The following is a 26,735-nucleotide window of genomic DNA, read 5'->3' on the forward strand; positions in this document are numbered from 1 at the left end:
TAGGCACTATGTATACAATGGAAAGGAAAGACAAATACACAAAGATGTAAACCCATTCTCTCCTGGAGCTTACAATGTAGCTATCTTTCTCTCCACTTCCTGAGCACCTTGCAGATGGAGCAATTCATCTCCCTTTTAATTATGCTGCTGTTTCCTAATGTAAAGGAATTGAATATTTCAATTTATATAGCTTTCATATTAAAAATACACTGACCATTATTTTACTTCAACACAAAAGACTTAAAGCAAAGCTCATCTCTGCTCCTTGCACTAAAGTGACAAGAAGCTTACAAAAACAACATTTTTGGTGAAAAATGTCCATAAGATGATGAAGTCTTTAGAGTAACAAATATTGATGGCTAAACCAGCACACCAGACAAAATCTAAAACCAAAGACTGAGGAGGAAGAAGGGAAAGAAGAAATAAGAAGCAAGTCAATTTATTTGCAGCATCACCAAATGACTCAATTTCTGGAGAAAGGGATATGCATTCATATTAAAAAGGAAACAGATTAAATAAAAGTCTGCACATTGAATGGCAAAATAAACTTCTCTCTGTCTCTCTCTCTCTCTCTCTCTCTCTCTCTCACACACACACACACACACACACGCACACACACACACCTCCACACACCCATCCCTCCTCCTCTCTTCCTTTCCCTTTCCCTATCTCTTCCTTTCCACCTTCCACCTTCCCCCTTCCCCACTTTCTTTCTCATCCTTATTTGACAACAAATAAGGTGGAATGATGAAGTCAGCATGGGAATAAAATTATGCTCTAGAAATGTTCTGATAATTACCTCTATTTTTAAAAGGATTAAATTATGGACCAATTTTTTTTTTATATTTTCCTAGAACATTCAATACAAAGAAATCAGAATCATTTTATGTTGTCTAAAAATCCTTCTATAAATAAAAATTAAAAGTACCATCATTTTGGACATCATGCTTTAAAAACTAACACCATTTTCCTAAAATTCCTAAAGCATCATTTTCTTAAACTTTAACTTCCGGGACTTCCTTGGCGGTCCAGGGGTTAAGACTCTGAGCTCCCACTGCAGGGGGCATGGGTTCCATCCTTAGTCAGGGAACTCAGATCTCACAGGCTGTACACCATGCAGCCAAAAAAAAAAAAAAAAATTAACTTCCAATTCAACTAATACTTATTCCTTAACCCACAGGCATTTAATTTGATTCTACAGCATTTAATAAGCAGACCTGTGTATGACACACAAGCAGAACTGGATATGAAATAGTCACAGGTCTCAAATTCAGTCTAATATGGACAACAGACAAGTTTTAGTACAATAACAAAAGTAAATTTATTAGGAGTGAAGAGGGAGCTTTTTGGCAGAAGCAGTTGAATTTTGAAGTTATCAGGCAGATAAGATTGGGAAAGGGTAGAAGAGTACATTCAAAGACCCAGATACAAAAACAAGCAATCAGATCTTAAGGGAGCTTAAGGAAGAAGAAAGCTGTTGGCTGGGGATAGCGATAAAGGGGGAAAGCCAGTTTCAGATCATCAACTGCTTCCAAGTCATGCATAATAACTTGAAATTCATCCAGTAGGCAATGGAGAACTATTAATGTGTTTTAACAACATGGTCAAGTGATGGGACAAACTAGTGTCTTAGAAAGGTGGATAATCAATAGGACAGAAACAAAAGTGCAACCATGTGAAGTAAAGAATGTGAATGCGAAGTAAAGAGAAGGGGTGAGAATAGAGGCAGGGTGGTTACATAAGGTTCTACTGTAACATTCTGGGCAAGAATTATGAAAAGAAGAATACATAGAGTTGGAGACTTTTTTTTTAAAGATTTATTTATTTGTTTATTTTATTTATTTTTGGCTGTGTCAGGTCTTAGTTGCAGCATGCGGGATCTTTGTTGACGCACACGGGATCTTTCATTGCAGCACGTGGACTTCTCTCTAGTTGTAGCTTGTGGGTTTTCTCTTCTCTAGTTGTGGTGGGCAGGCTCCAGGGCGCGTGGGCTCTGTAGTTGTAGTGTGTGGGTTCCAGAGCGCATGGGCTCTGCAGTTTGCAGCACGTGGGCTCTGTAGCTGAGGTGCAGGAGCTCCATCACTGTGGGGCGTGGGCTGAGTTGCCCCGCGGCATGTGGGATCCTAGCTCCCTGACCAGGGATCAAACCCGTGTCCCCCACACTGCAAGGCAGACCCTTCACCACTGAACCACCAGGGAAGTCCGAGTTGGAGACATTTAAAGCATGTTATTTATTCATTAAAAATGTATTGAGGGACGGAGAAATTCCCTGGTGGCGCAGTGGTTAAGAATCCGTCTGCCAATGCAGGAAACACAGGTTTGATCCCTGGTCCAGGAAGATCCCACATGCCACAGAACTAAGCCCGTGCGCCACAACTACTGAGCCCACACGCCACAACTACTGAAGCCCACGTGCCCTAGGGCCCACGCACCGCAACTACTGAGCCCACGTACTGCAACTATTGAAACCCACGTGCCTAGAGTCCATGCTCTGCAACAAGAGAAGCCACCACGGTGAGAAGCCCATGCGCCACAAGGAAGAGTAGCCCCAGCTCGCCACAACTAGAGAAAGCCTGACCACAGCAACAAAGACCCAACACAGCCAAAAATAAATTAAAAATAAATAAATAGGGCTTCCCTGGTGGCGCAGTGGTTGAGAGTCCACCTGCCGATGCAGGGGACATGGGTTCATGCCCCGGTCTGGGAGGATCCCACATGTTGCGGAGCGGCTGGGCCCGTGAGCCATGGCCCCTGAGCCTGTGCGTCCGGAGCCTGTGCTCCGCAATGAGAGAGGCCACAACAGTGAGAGGCCTGCGTACCGCAAAAAAAAAAAAAAAAAAAAAAAGAATGAGATCACTAGGCAATTTAAACTAACTCCTGACTTATGCTCTCCTGAATGCACACCATGCCTTGCCTAACCTGTTGATTCTTTTCCAAGATTAAAAGAAGTAAGAATGAAGTATTTAGTAGTTAAAGAATGACTAGCTCTCTACCTCCAACAGACCCCATTAGCAATCCTGCAGGCAGATCACTCGGGTAAAATAACATCTGAAGAGTCAGCCAGCCTGCCCACAATGGAGAATGATGCAGAACCCAACCTCCTGCCTTGATGATTCAGAGATTCTTCCCCCACTTTTCCCCTTAAAAACTGTCATGGCTGAGCAGAATCTTTGGAGTTGGTCTCAGGACACGAGTCCACCTTCTCCTCTGATTAAAGCAATTTCCCTTTCTACTGACACCTGCCTCTCGAATTATTGGCTTTTGAGTGGCAAGCAGCTAAACCTGAGTTCAGTAACAAAAATATTCAGGCATAAATTAAGCATTAAGTAATACCCTATGAATACTTTGTATATGGGAAATGGATTCACTTTAAGCTGATAAAACACAATTTTTACCACCAAAAATTCTGCACGTAAAATGGCCATGAGCAGAGGATCTTAGAACCGTAACAACTTAAGGCCAAAAAAAAAAAAAAAAAAGGTTTTAAATAAGATTTCTACAGTTTATACTAAAGAGTGTGCTAAGTCATTCCTAGAATCCTTCTGTTAACTGGAAAAAAAAACACACAACCTAAAAGTTGAGAATTATGTTTTATTTGGGGATATTACTGAGGACTACAGCCTGAGAGACAGTCTCTCAGATAGCTCTGAGGAACTGTTCCAAAGAGGTAAGGGAGGAGAACTGTTCCAAAGAGGTAAAGGAGGAGCCTGGATATATAGGAGTTTTGGCTAGGGGGACAAAAATAAGTAGTCAAACATCAAAAGATTACTGCTAATCACAAAATACAGACCTTCAAATTAATGATTTTACTGCTTTTCTAGGCATGGAAAGATGCAAGAGTCTGGGCTCATTGAAATTAGTTCTGTGACATGCATCTTAACAATTTAGGGCCACTATCCTGTTTTTCTCCATCCTGAATTCCCATCAGGGCACACCATCAGGGGCAGCTGCGGTGACTGATGGCTTGTTTACCAGAATGGCAGGCAACATTTTTTATCCACCATTCCAACCTGTACAATGGCTTTATTTACTCTGCCTTACAAGTGTAAATGTTTAAAGGATAAGGATTAATAACAGTGATAATTCTGTCAGCAATACCAGGTACAAAGTCAATGAGATGATCCCCAGAATCCTACAGTCTTACTGAAAAATTTTATTTTAAATTATCAATAAATCATCCCAGACAGAACAGAGAAGATAGTTAACAGACCTATACTTTCACATAGAGGTTTCCCAGATAGTGAAACCTGAAATTAGCAATAAAAAGAAGTGCTTCATATCATACAGTATTCATTTTTCCAAATAACTAACAATGGATTTACAAGGTTAGATTATTACAGTTTTTAAAATAAGCCCTTGTTTTATGCAGGTCCAGATAAAACTATTATGAAATACATAAATAATTTTATAATATACTTTACAGATCACAAATCTAAGATAAGAACAACAGAAAATTCCCTCAATTATACAAACCAATGGAAGACTGTGAAATATTATTACACATTATCAATCAAGTCAATCAACAATCATAAATGCCTACTAAGGCCTATGGATACAAATGACAGTTTCTACTCCTAAAAAATGTGTAATCATTTTCAAATATCTGATGAGGTATCCTACAGAAAACATAATAAATTTATACTATGCTAAGTCCTGAGGGCATAATTAGAACCAACAAAGGAAACAAATAAGAAAGATGCAGAAAGTAAGAATAACAGCTAAAAATAATCAAAGTCTTGAAGAGAGGCTGAAAATTATCCACTTCTGGTAAACACTGTAAAATTAGATACTACTATAATCTTTAAGGAATTGCAGTATTATTACTATTATTTTCCAAGTCTAATATATTAACAAACAAATTTTGTAGAGAAATGGAAAGCATCACTATATAGAAACATTATGAAAATTAAGGGAGGACTTTATATTTTAAAAGTTCTTCATATTTAAAGCAAACTGAATTTTTGTGGTTTGGTTATTACAAACTGATTTAAAGGTACCCTAAATTAGAAAACTTTAATTATAAAATCACTTACTAATATTAAACATTCTTAATATAGTAAGTACTAGAATATGACAGTCCACCTTCCTTTTTCCACAGATTATTCAATTCTACTTTTATTCTTTCTTCACCTCTGAAGCCAGAGTCATTGCTTTCATCCATTGCAAATCTATACCTCTTTGCAACAGGAGATAATATTCTTCATTTTATGGAAAACATATAATCCTACCTTTGTCAGGTGACTCAGTAAAATAATTCCGAAATAAGATATTGAATAGTAACTTATAATAGTCTGGAATAAAATTCCCCAAACTACTAAAACTTTGAAAAAAACACACAAAAAAACATATTATAATGATGTTTTCAGGAAGCAGTAGAAATATTCCCCATTATGATCCTCTAAAAATACACATCTCAATATAAATATATAACAAATATAGAGCATATCAAATACAGAACACTAATCAAAGCAGCAGTTTACACTGTATACCATTCTTCTGAATGTATTTTTCTACCTCCCCTGGTTTAGAGAACAGTAAATAATTTTGTTTCTTTACTTTTAAAGGTGTCCTTCTGGATTGCTGAGGATGAAATCAAAGAAAAGGCTGAAAACTATGTCAGACAAAAGGGAGCAATAGTTCCCATGAGGTCACATAATTGTGCATATCCCCTTTCAAGTCTGAGTATAACAAAAATGTCCCATGCTTTAAAAAACATTCACTCAAATTTCATACACTTTTATATCTTTGCTACTATCAGGGAATGGGTTTAAATTTTCAATTCTTACAAATTTTAGTTTTCTTCAATGTGCACAGTAACAAGGAATAAAGACTGCAGCAGAAAACAGTTTTACAAAATCTCTCACTGCAGCATTTTGTAAGTTTGACCCTGGTTGCTGTGTACCCAGGGAAATGTGACATAGCCATTTTATTTAAACATTGTAAGCAATGCATTGTTAATTCTCAAACCAACAGCTATTTCCCTTTTCCAGAAGAACCCCAAATTTTGTTCAGTTATTAGGGAGTCTGTGATTTGACCCATGGAGTGACTCTTGATTAGAATCATGGTAATTCTATCTTCTTTGCCAGTCAGGGGTTTAGGAATGAATATACAATGCAATGGAAGTCAATGATAAATTAAGGAGAAGTCTGCTGGGGTAATTCTGGGAAAGTTCTTCTTGCACTTGAAAAAGAACAAGATTTTCCTGAGAGTCTCTAGATATCATCAACTACATCCGACCTCTGGAACTGCAAATAGCCATTTGTAAACATGAGGAGTAAACAGCCTAAAAGAACATTGGGGATGGTGAGCAGAAAAACAAAAAGGCCCAGGGCTCCCTGATTATGTTCCTGAAGCACCGAATTAACCAAGTCTTACCTCCATATAAGGGTTGGTTAAATAATAAAATAATAAAATTGGGTTAAATAATAAATTTTTCTATATATAAAGTCATTTTGTTTTGAGTGTCCATTACTCACGACCAAAGGCATCATAATATAGGTAGTATATAAATCTCCTGACTTTAGAGAAAACCAGTTCTGAAAAAGTTTATGCTTTCACCTACCACATATTTTAAAGGAAAACGATTACAATTAAAGAAACCTAAAATTGGCATTAAAAAAATTCTCTCAGAATCCAGACTTAAAAGGGCAGTCATAGAAGTTATTCCAAACTTGATCACTGACACTAGCTGGCTGCTAGAATTAGAGGTACTTATATACAAAGTCATTCCAATTGTTGGAGAAAAAACAGAAGGATTTTGTTCTCTGCTAACAAAACTTAAATTGGTAATATTTAAGGAATAACAAGATAGGCCCCTAATTGTATCTTAGGAGTCTATCTGATTTTCTTGAAGAAGCCTGCTGTTAAATTTGATTATATTCAAAGACAGATATAAAAACAAAAGTCTCGGGACTTCCCTGGTGATCCAGTGGGTAAGACTCCGCGCCCAATGCAGGGGCCCTGGGTTTGATCCAGGGTCAGGGAACTAGATCCCACATGCATGCCACAACTAAACATGCCACAAGGGAGATCCTGTGTGCCGCATCTAAGACCCAGGGCAGCATGAATGAATGAATGAATAAATAAATAAAATAAAAACTATTAGAACCCCTAGCAAAATGCTTATATAGCACTACAATTTTTTACTAATAAAGGAAAACAACAGTTCGGTTTCAAGGGTGAAATATATGCTTTAAACATAATGAAGATGGTCAAAAGGTACAAACGTGCAGTTATAAAATACATAGGTCATGGGGATATAATATGGTACAACCGTATTGTACAGTTGTCCCTTGGACAACATTGGTCTGAAGTGTGCAGGTCCACTTATAAACGCTCGGGTCCACTGTATACTACAGTATTACACAATCCAAGGTTGACTGCATTCGCAGGTGTGGAACTGCAAATACAGAGGAATCACGCATACAGACTATAAATTATATGTGGAATTTCCACTGTAAGAAGGGTGGGCACCCCGAACCCCCACTATTGTTCAAAGGTCAACTGTATATCTGAAAGTTGCTAATAGAGTAGATCTTAAAAGTTCTCGTCACAAGAAAAAAATCTGCAACTATATGTGGTGATAGATGTTAACTAGAGTATTGTGGTGATCATTTTACAATATACACATGTTATCTTCAATATCCTACGATAAGCCATAAAGCAAAAGAATATTAAAAAAAGAATGTATATATATGTACAACTGAATCACTTTACTGTACAGAAGAAATTAACATTGTAAATCAATAATTAATATGCAAGAGGGAGGGGATAAAGGGATATATGTATACGTATAGCTGATTCACTTTCTTATATAGCAGAAACACACCACTGTAAAGCAATTATACTCCAATAAAGATGTTAAAGAAAATAATAAAAAAACAGGGCTTCCCTGGTGGTGCAGTGGTTGAGAGTCCGCCTGCCGATGCAGGGGACACGGGTTCGTGCCCCGGTCCGGGAAGATCCCACATGCCCCAGAGCGGCTGGGCCCGTGAGCCATGGCCGGTGAGCCTGCGCTCCGCCACGGGAGAGGCCACAACGGTGAGAGGCCTGCTTACCGCAAAAAAAAAAAAAAAACAAAAAACAAAACACAATATATACATATATCAAATCATTATGTTGTATATCTGAAACTAATACAACATTACATGTCAGTTATATCTCAATGTTTTTATAGATAATGAAGGATATTGTTATATTAATAAAATAGCTCAATTCTATTCTTTCAAACAATTCTGTTACCGAATTCCATCAAGCTAAACAAGTATAAAAAAAAAAATAAGAATCATCCTTGATGTTATTCGTGCCACCATAATACACGCCTGTGTTTGTGTAAACTATATTATACTTTAAAAGAATAAATGTTTAGAATTAACAAAAGGTTCAAAGGTAATTATCTCACAAAATTGTTTAAAAGCCAATTCATGCATCATCCTAATAATGTCCCTCAATCCTATTTAGAAGAGAGTATATTTTTTTTAATTGAAAGAGCACATTTATTTTAGTTCTTTCCTATCTTCATATTATGTTTTAGTCCCTAGCTTTAAAGTTGACATCAGTTCGCCTATTTTTCCAAATTCCATCTTGGAAGCTAGTCACATTCCCTCTGCCTTCATTCTAGTGGGGAAAACATCTCTGAAGACATATAATTTTAATATTTTAAATAGAAAATAATTTGGAAGAGAAAGGAGAAAAAGTAGTGGTGAAAGAAGTATGCACACTCACACAGAGGAGAACTGGTGGTAGGATTTGATAATAAAGGATTTTCCTACAAGAACACAAGTTTATGGAAACTGTGTATGTGAAGCATATTTTCTGCATTTCTTTGATTTTCTTTGTTGAATTCAATTTGAAAATAAATGAATCTTTCTAGCACGCAGAAATTTTGTTTGTCTCCTTTCTGCAAGACCCTCTCCCCCCAAAAAATTCCCTTAATGACCATTTTCTCATCCAATTTAACAATGAAAAAACTCTTTAAAAAAGATCATTTCAAATATGATATATGGAAACCAGTTACACTTCCAAAAAAGTTTTTTTTCAAATCTTACATTGGTTTTTTTCTACCTCCTCTGGTCTTACCCAACACAGACCCTACAGATGAAGAAATCACAAGTGTCTCTGGCCTTCACAAACAAAAAAACATTAAAGTAATAGGAATATTTGGGGAAGATGGTTTCCCTTTGTATATGCTACTAAAATTTAGTATATATAAAGTAAGACATTTTTATAAAGGTAACATCTTCACAAGAAAAAACACTTGGAAGTGATCAGAATATAAAGTAAAATTTTATAAGAAAAATTTTAAATCTATTCTAGATAATGCTTCAATCACTTTGCAAAATGATTGAAAAAGCCAAGTTGCAATCTTAATGAAGTTCTACAGAGGGAGCTAGCATCACAAGGAATAAATTTATAATACACAGAACTTCAAGAAGAAGACCTATTTGGTTGGAAATACTGGATTTCTAGTCATCAACTTAAGCTCAGATTATCCTCTAAGGTTTTACACCTTAGCCATCAGCCAACCCCAAAAAAACCACAGTATTACCTACAAACTATGGTATTTTTCTAGTAAATCATATTAAAACTAACGAAATATAACATCCACCATAAATAGTTTGTGAAGTAAATGTGTTTTAAATAATATCATTCTTCTAAAGAATTTTTTAGAACATTCTTTTTCCTAAGTCACTGAACTTAAAGCAAAGTAAAAAGCAATAAAAAAGATCCGAAATCAAATTGGAACCTAACTTTCCTACTATAAGTAATAGAGGCTCTCCAAGCCTTAGTTTCCTGTAAAATGGGAATGATTAGAATACCTACCTCATAGGGTTGCTGTGAGGATTAAATTAGAGCATAAAAGTAATTAAAGAAATGTCCTCTTTCCTTGCTCTTAAGTGTTATTCAATTTTTCAATACTTTCCAAAAAGAAAACACTAATTATAGTTAGTAGAGAAAATACTAATTATATATAGTTAGTAGTTTTCAAGAACTAGATTAGCTGCTAACAGATACTAAAGTTCCCCAAAACTCCTAAATTCATATCATTCCCAAATAGTCTGACTCAATCCTTAAGGGAATATAGACCATGTCGGCATAACCCTTACATTGTTTTTCAGGTAGGTATCTGTCATAGCTGCACTCTCAAAATATTCTTGTCTGTTGTAACCAAGAAGAAAAAAGAATTCAACACAGCAATTTCTACTCTATTCAACCCATGGTGACCCGAATAAATTCACCCTATTGACACCACATAGTAAAATACTGTCAAGTAAATTATTTGTAGCAAAAGATCAATGAACTACACTTGGACTGAAAAGGTCTGGATAAAGTTTCAGGAACCACCTAACCCTTCCCCACTAAAAAAATCAAAGAGGTAGAAAGCAAAAAAGACCATTACCATTTTTTTCTGAACAATTTTATGCCTGAAACTCAAAAACTATATTCAGAGGGATTACAGAATAGACTAAAAGAGAAGTAGCTAATTAAAGAAACTATTTGCTTAATGGATAATAATAAAAGAGCAAAGCACTAATCTAATCTATAGCAAGTCACTTTACCATGTGGATCTCACCCATTCATCATAAAATATGAATAATTAGTTATAGGGTTCATTTCTAGAATCTTAAATTCTATAACTTAAAATATGTAAAAGAAAGTGGGCCCTGAGAAAGGGATCATAAAAATGTTCATGGTATTTAAAATACTGCAGCTTTTATGAATATTGAAATCATATTAACCACTTAACCTTGTTGCTGGTCCTAGATGTTCTTTATTTCAATTTTGACTTTTCACTTCCCAGGCGTTTTTTTTCTCTTTGGCATTTGCCATGAACAAAATCTATCAGCTTTATAGGCAATCAGTTCTAACACTACTCTTACAAGACAATCTTGATATTTTCAAAGCCACACCATCAATAATAATGAATTTAAGAGCATATCAGATGTTACTGATTGTCTCTAAGGGCTCTAAACATGTTCTGAAACATGCCACTTAAAATACTTAAAAATCTCCCCTGCTGGTTTAGAAATTGGCATTGTTCTCTAAGAAATTATAATATTTTTACACTGAACCAAAGATTAAGGTCTAAGAGTGTCCTTTCCAAGACTCCTGCTTCATACCTCTTACATAATTCATTTATTTTCTTCCCTTTCATCATAATCCTAAACCAATAAAAACTTAAATATACTTATTCCAAGATAAAACTTTTAAATTCAAGGGGTAATTCTAACAAAATAATTCAATTTTGACGTAAAAAAATAGTCAATAAGGAGAATTCATTCAGTAACAAAAGGGAAAATATACTTCATATTTAGAACAGCATAGGGCTTCCCTGGTGGTGCAGTAGTTAAGAATCCGCCTGCCAATGCAGGGGACACGGGTTCGAGCCCTGGTCGGGGAAGACCCCACATGCTGCCGAGCAACTAAACCCATGTGCCACAACTACTGAGCCCACATGCCACAACTACTGAAGCCCGTGCACCTAGAGCCCATGCTCCACAACAAGAGAAGCCACCGCAGTGAGAAGCCCACACACCACAACGAAGAGTAGCCCCCACTTGCCACAACTAGAAAAAAGCCCGTGTGCAGTAATGAAGACCCAACGCAGCCATAAATAAATAAATAAATAAATAAAACACACACAAAAGTACAAAGAATAAAATTCACCCATTATCAATCACCCACAGATCTACTATTCTACTACAATTCTCTTTTATGATATCTACAAGCAATCTTTTTCACCTACTTAAATCATCACGATATTAAATATTTTCCTAAAAACATTTTAATAACTGCATAGAAAGAGAAAAACAAATACCGTATGCTAACACATATATACATTACCAAATGTAAAATCGATAGCTAGTGGGAAGCAGCCGCATAGCACAGGGAGATCAGCTCGGTGCTTTGTGACCACCTAGAAAGGTGGGATAGGGAGGGTAGGAGGGAGGGAGATGCAAGAGGGAAGAGATATGGGGATATATGTATATGTATAGCTGTTTCACTTTGTTATAAAGCAGAAACTAACACACCATTGTAAAGCAAATACACTCCAATAAAGATGTTAAATAAAATAAAATTAAAAACTGCATAATATTCCACAGAGTTAATTTAGTTAATTGCACTAGAAAAAGAGAATAGCTCATTTAAGATTAATCCAATAGTGTGGCACTTGCTTTTTAAGAGAATTGAAAATTTTGTGTTTTCTATAAAATTTGTATATATTAAGTATGCACACAGGTCATTTGGCTCCTAATAAGATTTAGACTCCTTTCCAACATCTTTTTTTAATTGAAATAAAGTAAGTAAAGCAAAGAGTAACCTAGAAAAGATGTGATTTTTTAGTGCTAAATAGTGACAAAAGAAAAGGTCTAACCTGAAAATCTGCTTCAATCAATAAAATGTATTTTTCCTGTCATAACGCCATACAATTTTTTTTTCCAGAGCACTTCCATTAGATTAAAAATTTGAGCTATTAATCTATCATCACACTACACACCTTGAAGAGTTTCTCTAAGAATTATGACAGATTTGAGCTAAATACCTATCTCTCTTTTCCAGTCTGTGGTATGGCCTAATGATATTCATTTTAACCATAGCTGGCAAAGATTAGGGACATCACTAATTTTCCTACACAGCTAAGTATGTAGTTATGGTAGAAAAATAATAACTCCAATATACTTTTAGTGATAAATGCTAACTTATAAAATAATTACTATGTATATTATATATTATATACATATTTGAATATACATACTTGAATATATGTATATATTATAATATATTCAAAGAGGAATAAAAATCTGCAAGGACACTGACAAGAAAAAGTATATAACAATCAAATCCAGAAGATATTCCAAGTGGCTTAACATAAAAGAAAGAAAATTCTGGAAAAGTACATATTATTTACACTCAGCTAGTATGTTTTATACCTGATACCGTTAACGAGACAGGACTGCCCTACCAAAGGTCTGCTACGGAATATCCAGAAGACATATCAGGCACTGTGAGAAAAAAAAAATCATCTATCCAAATTTAACACATTCTAGGTGAAAATATAATTTGAAACCCTCAATCTTTTGTTTCGAAATTCATAGTCATAAAGCAAGGCTTGTATTAAAATTCATTTGGCCTAAAGACAAGCAAAACTTCTTCACTGAGAACTACAAAGCACTGCTGAGAGAAATTAAAAGACAGACTAAATACTGTTAAGATGTCAATTCTCTCTCAAATAGATTCAACATCCCCATGATAATCCCAAAAGGTTTTTCTGAGGAAACTGATATACTGATTCTAAAATATATGGCAATGTAAAGGATCTAGTACATCCAAAGCAATCTTGTAAATGAAGACCAAAGTGGGAGGACTTACAGCACCTGACTTCAATACTTACTATACTGTGTGACTAGCATAAAGAGTGACAAGTAAATCAACGGAACAGGATAAACCCATATTTCTACAGTTATTTTATTTTCAACAAAGGCAACAAAACAATTCAGTGGACAAATAAAGTCTATTCAGCAAATAGTGCTGAAATAACTAGATATCCATATAGATAAAGGAGAATGAACATTGGAATCTACCTCACATCATATACAAATATTAATGCATAATAGATCATAGACCTAAACAAAACAGCTCAAATCATACAGTTTTTAAAGAAAAATATAAATAAGAGTACCTTCATAAGTTGAGGGCAAAGGTTTTTTAGATGAACAAAGTAATAATCATAAAGGTAAAAAGTGATAAATTAGACTATAAAAATTTTAAACTTGCTTATCAAAAGGCACTATTAAGAAAAAATGGTAAGCCTGGGATTAGAGGAAAAAAATTGTAAAACATACATCTGACATTGACTGGTATCCAGAATATATAAAGAATTCCAACAAGTCATCAATAAAAGGAGAAAACAATCTAATTTTTTTCATCAGCAAAAGATGTGAACAGACTCTTCACCAAAGAAAATACACATGGCCAATAAGCTAATGAAAAAGTACTCAATATCATTAGTCATCATGGAAATACAAATTAAACCACTCTGAGATACCACTACATATCCACCAGAATAGCTAAAATTAGCAAGACCAACAAATACCAAATGTTGATGAGGATGTAGAGCAACTAGAACTCTCTTATATTGCTGGTAGGAATGTAAAACGGTACCACTTTAAAAGAAAATCTAGTAGTTCCTTATAGAACCAAATATACTATTACCCTAGTGACTCAGCAGCAAATCTATTCCTGAGTAATTATCCATGAGAAATAAAAACATGTTCACAAAGACTTATACAAAAATATTAACAGCAACTTTATTCACAGTATCCAAATGAAACAGCCTAGACGCCCACCAATAAGAAAACAGATAAATCATGGAATGTTAATCAGCAATAAAAAAATTAACTAATACATGAAAGAATCTAAAAAATATTATACTGAGTGAAAGAAGTATTATATAAAACATAACGTACATATGATTCCATTAATAAGAAATTCCAGAACAGGAAAAACTTAATCTATAGTAGAAAAAAAATCATAATAAGGGTTACCTCTCAGAGGGTAGGAGCAGAGAGTGACTACAAAGAGGCATAAGGGAATTTCTTGATAGAGAACTGGGTTACGAACATTTACGCACTTTTCAAAACTCAGCAAATGTACACTTAAGATCTGTGCATTTCACTGTATGAAAATATTTACAGGTAAAGGCAAAAAATTCTAAACTATTGAATTCTAGGTGATGGTATGCATGTTGAAATATTTATGGGGAAACATATTGATGTCTGCAATTTATTTTTGAAATGCATTCAAAAAGCAGATGAAGTAATGGATAGACAAAAGAATGGATAAGGTGAAAAAGAGAGTAAAATGTTAATGATAAAATCTAGGTGGCGAGTATATGGGTAATTATATACTATACATTTAAAATTTTTCATAATAAAATCTAAGAAAAAAATCAGTCTATCCATGGGGGTGAACTATATCACAGACAGCTAAAGAAACTGTAAATGAATTAACACATTCATATGGGTTACATATTAAATAATATGAAAATATTCACAGTATTGCAGTTTTCTGGTATTTTTAATATTGGTCATAGTCTCTGAGGGCCAAAGGAACCTCTAGGTTGACTACCTAATTCCCAAAACAAAAAAGTTCTGTTACCAAACCTATAAGTAAGCAACCAACCAATGGTACAGTTACAATCACCTACCCTCATTGACTAGGCAGTAAAGAAAGAAATTATATAAAATTCCTTAACAATAAATTTGAGAACCCACGATGGAGATTATAATCAAATGAAGACATAACAAATATAAAAATACTGATGAAAGGCTAGCATAACAATGGGATATATCAACTCTAAGAACTCTTAAATCCTTTTCTTACACATTGAGCCTACCATTTTACAATTAACACTTACTATAATCTCTTCTATAAGACAGAAGAAAGAAAATAATTTGGAAAAGATTCAGGACAATGTTTGTAAATAGAACCTTAAAAAGTACTCAGAAAAATCATTACTTAACCTTGAGAAGAAAATAATAATCTTGAAGCACTCAATCTACAGAAAAAGTTATTCTCCATCACTTGAGTACAAATGAAGATTACATTTAAACTAAACCATGAGGGACTTGAGTTAGATATTAAAATATCTTTAACATAAGAGAGTGTCAAACATTAAGAAAACTCCCAAGGAAGTTTGTAAAATTCACCCATGTATTTATAAAAAGGATAGATAGAACGCTGACTATCATCAATAATAAGCGCAGTCCGTACAACACTGTAAATCAACTATACTTCAATTAAAAAATAATAATAATAATAAGTGAGGTCCAACCTGTAGACGTAGTTAGCCTCAAATTCCTCAAACTTAATTCTACATTATTATTTGACATTAGGTGTTTCAATAATAATTACAATTATCAGAACTTTCTTACTGCACAATGGAGAAAAAAAAAGTAGCCTACTAGAAAACAGAAGCATATACTTTATTTTAGCTTCCCTCTTTGGACAAACCTATGATATTGAAAAGAGATGAAATTTTTTTTTAAGATTTTTTTTTTGACGTGGACCATTTTTTTTAAGTCCTTAATGAATTTGTTACAATACTGCTTTTGTTTTTTATGTTTTCATTTTTTAGCCCTGAGGCATGTGGGATCTTAGCTCCCTGACCAAGGATCGAACCCACACCCCCTGCGTTGGAAGGCGAAGTCTTAACCAATGGACTGCCAGGGAAGTCCCTAAGATGAATTTTTTTAAACTCCCAAGTCTGTAATTTTTAACTAAAAACCTCACAGTCCCTGTGAGGTAGTAATCTTTTTAGATACTACCACAGGGCAGAAAAATAGCAACAGAGATATCCCAGAATCATGTATACAGCTAACCTACCCGAAAGATAGGATCCTACAAACATTAAAATTTTTTAAAGGAACAAAATTTTATTTATATTTAAAGTGCTTTACCTTGTGCTAAACAGAGTTAGGCATTTACTTTTTCATAAGACAACGAACAAAATTATATTTCTCCACCTTAAGCAAAGGGTGGAAGTCAACTGAGCAAGAGCCAAAATTAACAATGACAATTTAACATTTTATCTGGGGAAAGAAGATGAAACGACCTATTTCCGAATATGCCCTTAGTCTAGAGGATGGGATACAATACTCCATATTCTAATGTGTGCATAGGAACAATTATTTCCTGTGTTAACCTTATGTAGTATAAATTATCCTAATCCTACTAGGATTAAGGTCATAATATTGATTACATCTTTATATTTTATACCCCACAGAGTTTTAAAAATCAGATTGTTTACATGTATCTACTCCATAGACAGAGTAAATTATGTACAGCCTAGGGTTTAATGCACTTACAGTTCCTTGTGTTTCTCTTCAGCCAAGATTTGGTCATTCAGTTTAAGAGAATACCTGTTAACACAGAAACAAAAATATACTGGTCATATAAACATACGTTTGCCTCATGGACATCTGACTGTGATATCAACATACAGCCAGTTGACCCCTATCAAATAAACACTACTACACTGTTAACAGGTCTCTATCTTAATTGATAAAACATTTAAAACTGCCTAAGTTCTTTTTTTTTTTAGTATTTATTTATTTATTTAGGATGCACCGGGTCTTAGTTGAGGCACGTGGGACCTTCATTGCAGCATGCAGTATCTTTTAGTTGCAGCATGCAGACTTCTTAGTTGCGGCATGCATGCAGGATCTAGTTCCCTGACTAAGGATTGAACCCAGGCCCCCTGCATTGGGAGCACGGATACCCAATGGACCACCAGGGAAGTCCCCCAAAGTGCCTAAGTTCTTTGATGGTCTATTAGTCACTTCCACAGACACCACCTCAAGAACTAAAGGGAGATGAACTTGATCATACTTTAAAAATATGAGTTATCTTCAATATTCTTCTGTAGTGAATCATCTGTTACTTTCACGCAGCAGTTCAAAATTCAAGAGACTACTAAAATGTTAAGTATTTAATAGTTCACAAAACAATATGAAGTTATTCTTTTATTAAATACATAGCAAACATCTGTGTGTACCAGACTATGTACTAGGTAGTGAGACATATGAGGAAAAGTAAGTTTTGGAGTTCTTGACTAAACCATTTACTAGCTTAATGACCACAGCCAATTCTTTCACCTCTTTAAGTCTAAGTTTCCCTGGCTATAAAATAGAGGCTACCATAAATATTAGAACAGGGATCTTCCAATATCATATATTTATACTACTGAAGGTAAACAGACTCTCTGAGGAGTACACTGAAATAGATAAACAATGGACAGGTCTTCAATTTCCACTTGTATTCATTCCTTTCCTAAAACTAATCTCCCTGACAATGGATCAGAGGTCTAAACGGAGAGGTCATCCAAATTCTCCTTACTTGACTCCCCTTCCACAAGTCTTTACTCACTTTATAAAAAGAATGGCATACCTCTCATCCATCCTGAATGAAACCGTACTGCATTGCCTAGATATAAAAATCTCTGAAGTATTAAACAAGGAATGATTCATAATATTTTGTCTGCAAAGCCTTCTTTACTTAAAGTACTACAAACTGACTATAGGGCTTCCTGTTCTATAATTACTGTAAAGAATGAAGATAGAAATTAAAAATGAGTAATTGTGATAGGATGTTCTATTTTCAGATATATTATAGAATGGGGCAGAAGTTGGTTACAATTTTCATTTAAAAAGTTCATCATTTCTAGCCCATGTTCATCATCCAAGATTACATTACTTTTCAGGGAGAGTTCTGTGAAGCAAAGCTCAGAGAGTTTCTAAAAAGAACAAGAAAGACAGTTCTTCCAAGCAACACACTTTTTTTTTTTTTGCGGTACTTGAGCCTCTCACTGTTGTGGCTTCTCCCGTTGCGGAGCACAGGCTCCAGAGGCGCAGGCTCAGCGGCCATGGCTCACGGGCCCAGCTGCTCTGAAGCATGTGGGATCTTCCCGGACCGGGACACGAACCCGCGTCCCCTGTATCGGCAGGGGGACTCTCAACCACTGCACCACCAGGGAAGCCCCAAGCAACACACTTTTAAAACAAGTCTCCTTGCCTTCCATTTATCTACCAAGGATTAAATATCAAACATGGCTGTCACAGGAACACAAATCAAATCATTTATTTGAACTGAAAAATAAAGTCAGACTTCTTAGATCATGAAAGTCAATCTGATTGTTTTGACAATGAAAGAACAGTTTTGCCAGCAAGGTTCCAAGGCAGACAATGGCTTTAAACTGAATAAATGGCTTTGGTTAAAACATGTTTAAGGCAAAAAAAAAAAAAAAAAAAAAAATGTTTAAGGCAGCTGATAAAAACATCTTATCAAAAAAATATCCTTTTGACATAGGTATACTGAAGTTAACAATATTTAGCTTTTCTCAATAGCTCCTGAACAATGCCTATAAGTAAAACACTAATAGATATAATTACTACCTAATATAATTATATTAAGAAGACTTAATAAAGCCTTTTTTGGTATACATCCCAGAACTGCACATCTCTAATGACTCTAATGACCCTGGCAAGTCAGGTGGTTTCTAGTCTTTGCTTTCAACGAAACTGAAGAAGGACTTAATCAAATTACCAGCTGACAGATAAATAAAAATAATTTTGATGATAAATCATTTGATGACAGAAGAGCTCAAATAACTGAGTGACAACTACTAAAACAAAACTGTGCATTACCATTCAATTAATTATGTAAACAAATTGCTCAGAATTTACACCTCTTAAAGAAAAAAGGGGGAAATAAAATTGATGCTGACCATTGTCTTATTGCAGCATTGAGTATTATTTATCTACAAAAGGTTGAATTAATTGAAAAACACTGAAGATCAGCTTCACCCATCTCATGCTTCACCCAACATGCATTTCCAAAATAACTTATTTTCTTGTTTAATAATGATTTAACATTTTAATACATTTATGTTGTTTTACTATATGCTAATTACAATTTAAAATCTAGGAAATTTTTTTTAAACTTGACTTCACATACATATATGTTGCAGAGACATACAATAGGGTGATCAATATGCACGAAAGGCTTTCATGCATAGAAATATATTGCCTTCATAATGTATGCATAGTATATTACATGCAAAACATAATCCATGCATAAAAATACACCACATAAGGATAAAATCTGGTGGGGAAAAGTGTAATAGAGATACGAATTTAAACAGAGAAAGGAATATAAATTTTTTAAATGTTTAAAAAGAGCCTGTTTGTGTCTTTTTATAAATGAATCATGGTAGATATCAAACCACAATGGTATTTAGTATGCACTAAGAGTGATTTATCAGTTTTATTTAACATTACAATATAAAAATCATAAATATTAATTTAATGAGTGAGGAAGTACTTGTTCATTGAAACATTTTTATGGGGCTTCCCTGGTGGCGCAGTGGTTGAGAGTCCGCCTGCCGATGCAGGGGACACGGGTTCGTGCCCCAGTCTGGGAAGATCCCACATGCCGCGGAGCAGCTGGGCCCATAGGCCATGGCCGCTGAGCCTGTGCGTCTGGAGCCTGTGCTCCGCAACGGGAGAGGCCACAACAGTGAGAGACCCGCGTACCGCAAAAAAAAAAAAAAAAAAATTTTTACGGAAGCTAAAAAGTTTCAACCAGTGGATTTGATGATATCTATGTCTTAGCAAAGTGCTTGGTACATATAAAATAGGACCTCAATGTTACTTTCCTTCTTTCTCTAGCTGGTTAGTAAAAGAGAAAGAACAAACATTTCTTGCCCTTAAGGACCTCACAATTCAGTAGACAAATCAGAATAAAAGTAACTGCTCATAGTGTGATAAGTATTACAATAAAGTTAAGTATAATGTTTATTATAATAAAGAAAAGAGGGAGTAATAAGTCTCCTTCATAAGAGAGTCAAAAAACGGACAGCTTTTATCTGTTGCCCAACTTTCTCTTCCTCTCCTATTTCATCTCTTCTTTGCTCCTTCCCCATGAACAACCTTCCCTTTTAAAGTCTGAGGACAAGAATTTGAAGGGAATAGTGAAGGTGGCCCGTAAAAAAGATCCATAGTATAGCCAAGAAGCAGACTAGGATAGCCTAATTGTGATCAAATCACCCAAAGGGAAATTCTACTCGCCAGATTCACAGAGTACATCTTCAGGTCCTCAACAATAAATTTGCAAGATCCATTTTGCACTACCCTCCAGGCAAATTAGTTCTCTAACCCCAAACTTCAAAATGTTCATTCAGTCTTCCCATAGTATTTCTGTCTCTGATCTGATTTTCCCCTGCCCCAAACCAGGGTATTTTCCATCAGATCTCAATAACCTTTACATTTCTTCATCTTTGCTGCTTTTTAACAATTTTATCTTGCTTATCTCTTCCTTGACTCTTGCACCCTTCTTCTTAAGAACCTGACCTATACATATACTACCCAGAATCAGTCAGACTGCTAGGTTTGAGGACACAGTTATATACTAAAAGGACTGCCTCAAATTTATTTCGGAAGTAGGCAAGATATAAATTAGAATTATAAATGTAAAAGTAAATACACCATCAGGTCCCTAATTCTTACTAATGAAATGGAGCTATTTCTCACTGAAACATTTAATGTTAATGTTTGTTTGTTAAATGTTTGTTTAAATGTGGGGCTATAATTGTATGTAGTTCTTATTTTCATTTAATGTATGCTGTTCTGCCAACCTAACTGCTGTTGGCAGAAAAAAAAGATACACAGCCTTTTGAATCTATTACATTTAACTTATTCTCTGAGTATTCAGTTTTAAATTAATAAACGTCAAAAGGAAAATTCAACTTAGTAGGAAGTAGAAAGTAGAGCGCTGTATTTCAACTTTCTACTATGTCTTTTCCAAAATAATACAAAGCACAGACTATTTTTTAGTTGGGTTTTGTTTCCTAAAAACATGATTAAACAGATGTTCTACTTTTATATCCATTTCTTGATTCAAACATGAACATAGTCCCTAAAAAAGCCAGAGACAGCAAAATGGTATAGTGGTAGTTCTCAACCTTTTTTCTACCTGAATTTACCAGAAGGAAAAGAAATACACACCAATCAGCAGAAAATGAGGAAGCAGGAGAGAGCACAGGGAAGGGCCCTCTTTACCCTGCCTCTAGTCTCCACAAAGAGAGCCTCTGAGTCAGTGAAACTACATTAGATTGAAAGTCAAAGACCTGTGTCATTGTCCTGATTCTGCCATTAAGTAGACAAGCCATTTAATTTCTCTAAAGAGGATAAAACTACCTATGTGACAGAGTTGCTATGTGGATCAAAAAAGATAATACTTCAGGGGGCTTCCCTGGTGGCGGTGCAGTGGTTAAGAATCTGCCTGCCAATGCAGGGGACACGGGTTCGATCCCTGGTCTGGGAAGATCCCACATGCCATGGAGCAACTAAGCCCATGTGCCACAACTAATGAGCCCGTGTGCCACAACTACTGAAGCCTGCGCCCCTAGAGCCTGTGCTCCGCAACAAGAGAAGCCACTCCAATGAGAAGCCCACGCACCGCAACGAAGAGCAGCCCCCACTCACCACAACTAGAGAAAGTCCCCGGGCAACAAGAAGACCCAACACAGCCAAAGATAAATAAAATAAACAAATTTTAAAAAAACAAAAAAAAAGATAATACTTGAAAAGGGCCCAGCATATTATTTAACAGATATAAAGGCTCACCCCTCCCCCCTTTCTTGGAATGCCTCCACCTCTACCAAATGAATAATTAAATTAGCTCAAAAGTAGATTGGTGGGGGCGGGGGGTTGTTAAAGTATTTCACTTGTTTTGAAACAACTGCACAACTACAAATTTCCATTAAGGAAACATCAGGCAGTTGTATACAAGGATGTCAACTAGAGCATAATTTATGGAAAAGTAAAACTGTAAACTATTACACCATCCAAAACGTATCCAACTGCATCAGTAAATTACAGTTCAACCATGGGGAAATGGTTCAATATTGTTTTTTTTAAAAAAAAGGAGAGGGACTTCCCTAGTGGTCCAGTGGGTAAGACTCCGTGCTCCCAGGGCAGGGGGCCCAGGTTTGATCCCTGGTCAGGAAACTAGATCCTGCACACATGCTGCAACTAAGAGTTTGCATGACGCAAGTAAGAAGTCCGCATGCCACAAATGAAAAAAAAAAAAATCCTGGAACTTGCCTGGTGGCACAGTGGTTAAGAATCCACCTGCCAATGCAGGGGACATGGGCTCAATCCCTGGTCCGGGAAGATCCCACATGCCACAGAGCAACTAAGCCTGTGCGTCACAACTACTGAGCCTGCGTGCCACAGCTACTGAAGCCCGCAGCCTAGAGCCCGTGCTCCGCAGCAAGAGAAGCCACTGCAACGAGAAGCCCGCGCACCGATGAAGAGTAGCCTCCACTCACTGAAACTAGAGAAAGCCCATGGGCAGCAACAAAGACCCAACGCAGCCAAAAATAAATAAATAAAATAAACAAATTTACAAAAAAAAAAAATCCCGCATGCCACAACTAAGACCCAGCGCGGCCAGAATGAATGAATAAATGAATGAATGAATAATTTTTTTTAAAAAAAGAAAAAGCTTGCAATATACTCCCAAAAAGAATTGGAAACATATATATCAAAATATTATATATAATTGCATATGATTTTTATTTTTTCTTTGTGTTTTTAAAATGTACATAATAAGGATATTATTTTGAAATTAGAAAAGCTATGTTAAAAACAATTACATACAACACTTTAGAATGTGGTTATGATACTCATCCGGATACAGTTTCCACTTAAACTTTTCAACCAATGAACTTGTAAGCCTCCAAAGATTACATGAAAACTTTTCTTGTACAAAAAAATTTAAATAAACTTAATTTAAATACTTTATTATATAAATATTGACAGCAACAGGTGACAAGTAAGTAGGAAGAAGGGAAGTGGGAAGGGAGGGAGAAGGAGGGGTAGAGGGGACACAGGAGGAGGGGAGAGGAGAAGGAGGAGAAATACTTCCCTCAATCCTGTCTGAGCTATTTAAGGAAGACACTCTTGAAGCAAAGAAAGAATAAAATCCAATAATGGCATTCCTACCATGGGCAATGGGAAAATGGTATTATTATTTAGGTTTATAATTAAGTATCTGAACACATAAATAAAATGTATTAATACATTATAGATAACTATTGAGATACGCTAGAACAACAGTAGTGTACAAGTAACAGTAATAAAACAAAGTTTGGGCCTTTTGTAAGAAACTGAAACAGACACTATTTATTCAGATGTGTTCTTTCCCTGAAGATTAGCATAACTTAGAATTTCAGGCTCAGAAAGGTCCTTGAAGAGACTGTGAAGTCCAGAACAGCCCAGTCATAAATGAAATGCCCTACCAATGTCACAGATAGTAACGTCAAGCTAAGACTTGCTATATAGCAGGATGATAATAAAATATTCCATAAATACTTGCAACTAAGATTGCCCTGTGAGAATTAAATGAGTAAAATTCTAGAAATCTACAAATATTACCATATAAACCAAAGAACCCTAATGGTTCCTGTTAAGTTTTATGAAGTTGACAGAATCAATCATACAGATAATGTGGATATAGTGAGATTTTAAACAACATAACATGTTTAAATGGCTCTTGCAATTGTAAAATAAAAGTTGATTCAAACATATTAGAGGGACTTCCCTGGTGGTCCAGTGGGTAAGACTCCACACTCCCAATGCAGGGGACCCGGTCTGATTCCTGATCAGGGAACTAGATCCTGCATGCATGCTACAAATAAGAGGTTGCATGGTGCAACTAAGAAGTTCACATGCCACAACTAAAGATCCCACGTGCTGCAATGAAGATCCCGCATGGTGCAACTAAGACCCAGTGCAGCCAAAATAAATATTTTTTTATAAGAACATATTAGAGGGAATTCCCTGGCAGTCCAGTGGTTAGGACTCTGTGCTTTCACTGCCCAGGGGCCAGGTTCAATCCATGGTCAGGGAACTAAGATCCCGCAAGATGCGCAGTACAGCCAAAAAAAAAAGCAAATTAAAAAAAAAAAAAACCATATTAGAAAGCACAGAGAACTATATTCAATATCTTGCGATAAACCATAATGGAAAAGAATATTAAAAAAGGAAGGTATATATATGTATAACTGAATCACTTTACTGTACAACAGTAATTAACACAACATTGTAAATCAACTATACTTCAATTTAAAAAAATACAAAAAAAAAAACAGAAAGGAAGAAAAAGGAGATCCAAAGTGTTAATCCACTAATATTTCAGCTTTCACTAAAGCTGAAATTTAAGAGGCTTATAAAGAAACAGATTAAGAGTAAACCATGGGGGGCTTCCCTCATGGCACACTGGTTAAGAATCTGCCTGCCAATGCAGGGGACGTGGGTTCGAGCCCTGGTCCTGGAAGATCCCACATGCTGCGGAGCAACTAGGCCGGTGTGCCACGACTACTGAGCCTGTGCTCTAGAGCCTGCGAGCCACAATTACTGAAGCCTGTGCACCTAGAGCCCATGCTCCGCGACAAGAGAAGCCACCGCAATGAGAAGCCCACGCACCGCAATGAAGAGTAGCCCCCGCTCACCGCAACTAAAGAACGCCCTCGGGCAGCAACAAAGACCCAAGGCAGCCAAAAATTAATTAACTAATTAATTAATTTTTTAAAAGAATAAACCATGGGGTTTGAATGCAAATAACAGCAATAAGTTACAAGGTTTATGAAAATAATATTTTAAATTCTCATTAAAAAACTAGATGAGGGGGGGCTTCCCTAGTGGCACAGTGGTTGAGAGTCCGCCTGCCGATGCGGGGGACATGGGTTCGTGCCCCAGTCTGGGAAGATCCCACATGCCGCGGAGTGGCTAGGCCCGTGAGCCATGGCCGCTGAGCCTGCGCATCTGGAGCCTGTGCTCCGCAATGGGAGAGACCACAACAGTGAGAGGACCGCGTACCCAAAAAAAAAAAAAAAAAACAACTAGATGAGGATTAAAACTCAATTAGAGAAAGCTGGAGGAAATAATAATTAAGCTAGATTTAAACCTAAGCACATAGAACTATACTCTTTGTATTTTAAAAAAATCATTGATAATTATTCGTAACAACCAGCCACATATTTTCATTAAAGGAAATTTTTTAAATTTGGTACTTGTAAGATGTCACCACTTGGCTCTTGGGCCACATGAACAAAACTAGCCCACGTTGTATCACATTTCCTATATATTTCTAAGTACATTTTAGTCTGGATTCTGTCCCTACATGTCACTCCACTGTGATTTACTTAGCTGAGGTCACCACTGACATCCTATTGTCAAGTCCAGTGGACTCCTGTAGGCTTTATGTTACCAATCTGTTACATCTGATATTATTAACCACTCTGCCATACAAAGTCACTATTCTTTGTGAGACCTTATCTTAGTTCTCCTGCTACAAGTTCACCATTTCTTCTCCATCTCCTACCATACTTCTTCATCTACCCATCCATTAAATGTTCTATCTTCCACCCCACTTCTCCTTTTACTTTATGCCCTTCCTCTAGAAAGGCTTATCTATTGGTTGCTTTAAACACTACCTATATAATAATGGTGGCAGCAATGGTGGTGATGATGATGATGATAATGGTAAAAATAGCTAACATTTATTGAATGGCATTATGTCAAATTACAATTAAATATAATGTTTATTACACGTCTCTCCCACCATGAATCCTCTACCCACCAGAAACATAAATCAAACTCTCTCCTAAATATGCCCACCTAGATATCACACATTCATCTCATGCATGAACAAAACAACTCAATCTCTCCATCCCCTCTAACATGTCCTCCCCCTCCCATACTCCCTAACTCAGTTATAAATAACATCTAGTCATTTACCAAAACTAAACATTGGAATGTCATCCCTGACTCCTTTGCCCTTTTCATTAAATCAATCATCAAGTCTTAACTTTATAACACTGAAGTATTATTGAACTTTCTCCCATTGTCTCCTAACTGTAATGATTAGGTCACCATCTCGCAACACGTCTATCACTACAGCCTCCTCTAATTTATCTCCTCAAATTCTCTGACATACTGCAGACACAGTGATTTACAGAATTCTAAACGTGAATCTGACCATGTCATCCGCCTGCTTATTAACCCCCCTCAAGTTGTCTCCACTGTCTGTAACAGAGATGTGAGACATTCCAAGCTCTCTGGTAGCCAATAATATTAGCTAGCACATGGCAAATACATAAATTATCTCA

General features: G+C 35.9%; 1 protein-coding gene across 2 annotated transcripts in view; it reads right to left on the reverse strand.

Moving 5' to 3' along the window:
• Window positions 1-26,735, reverse strand: part of ADK (adenosine kinase) — a 485,627-nt gene that overhangs the window by 401,009 nt on the left and 57,883 nt on the right. For both annotated transcript variants that reach the window (XM_024741096.1, XM_024741087.1), the window contains exon 3: window positions 16,870-16,923. In XM_024741096.1, coding sequence (XP_024596864.1) covers window positions 16,870-16,923 — 54 coding nt within the window. The remainder of the gene's footprint in view (window positions 1-16,869; window positions 16,924-26,735) is intronic.

Source organism: Neophocaena asiaeorientalis, unplaced genomic scaffold, assembly GCF_003031525.2.
Source record: "Neophocaena asiaeorientalis asiaeorientalis breed wild unplaced genomic scaffold, Neophocaena_asiaeorientalis_V1.1 scaffold484, whole genome shotgun sequence".
Taxonomy (NCBI): Eukaryota; Metazoa; Chordata; class Mammalia; order Artiodactyla; family Phocoenidae; genus Neophocaena; species Neophocaena asiaeorientalis.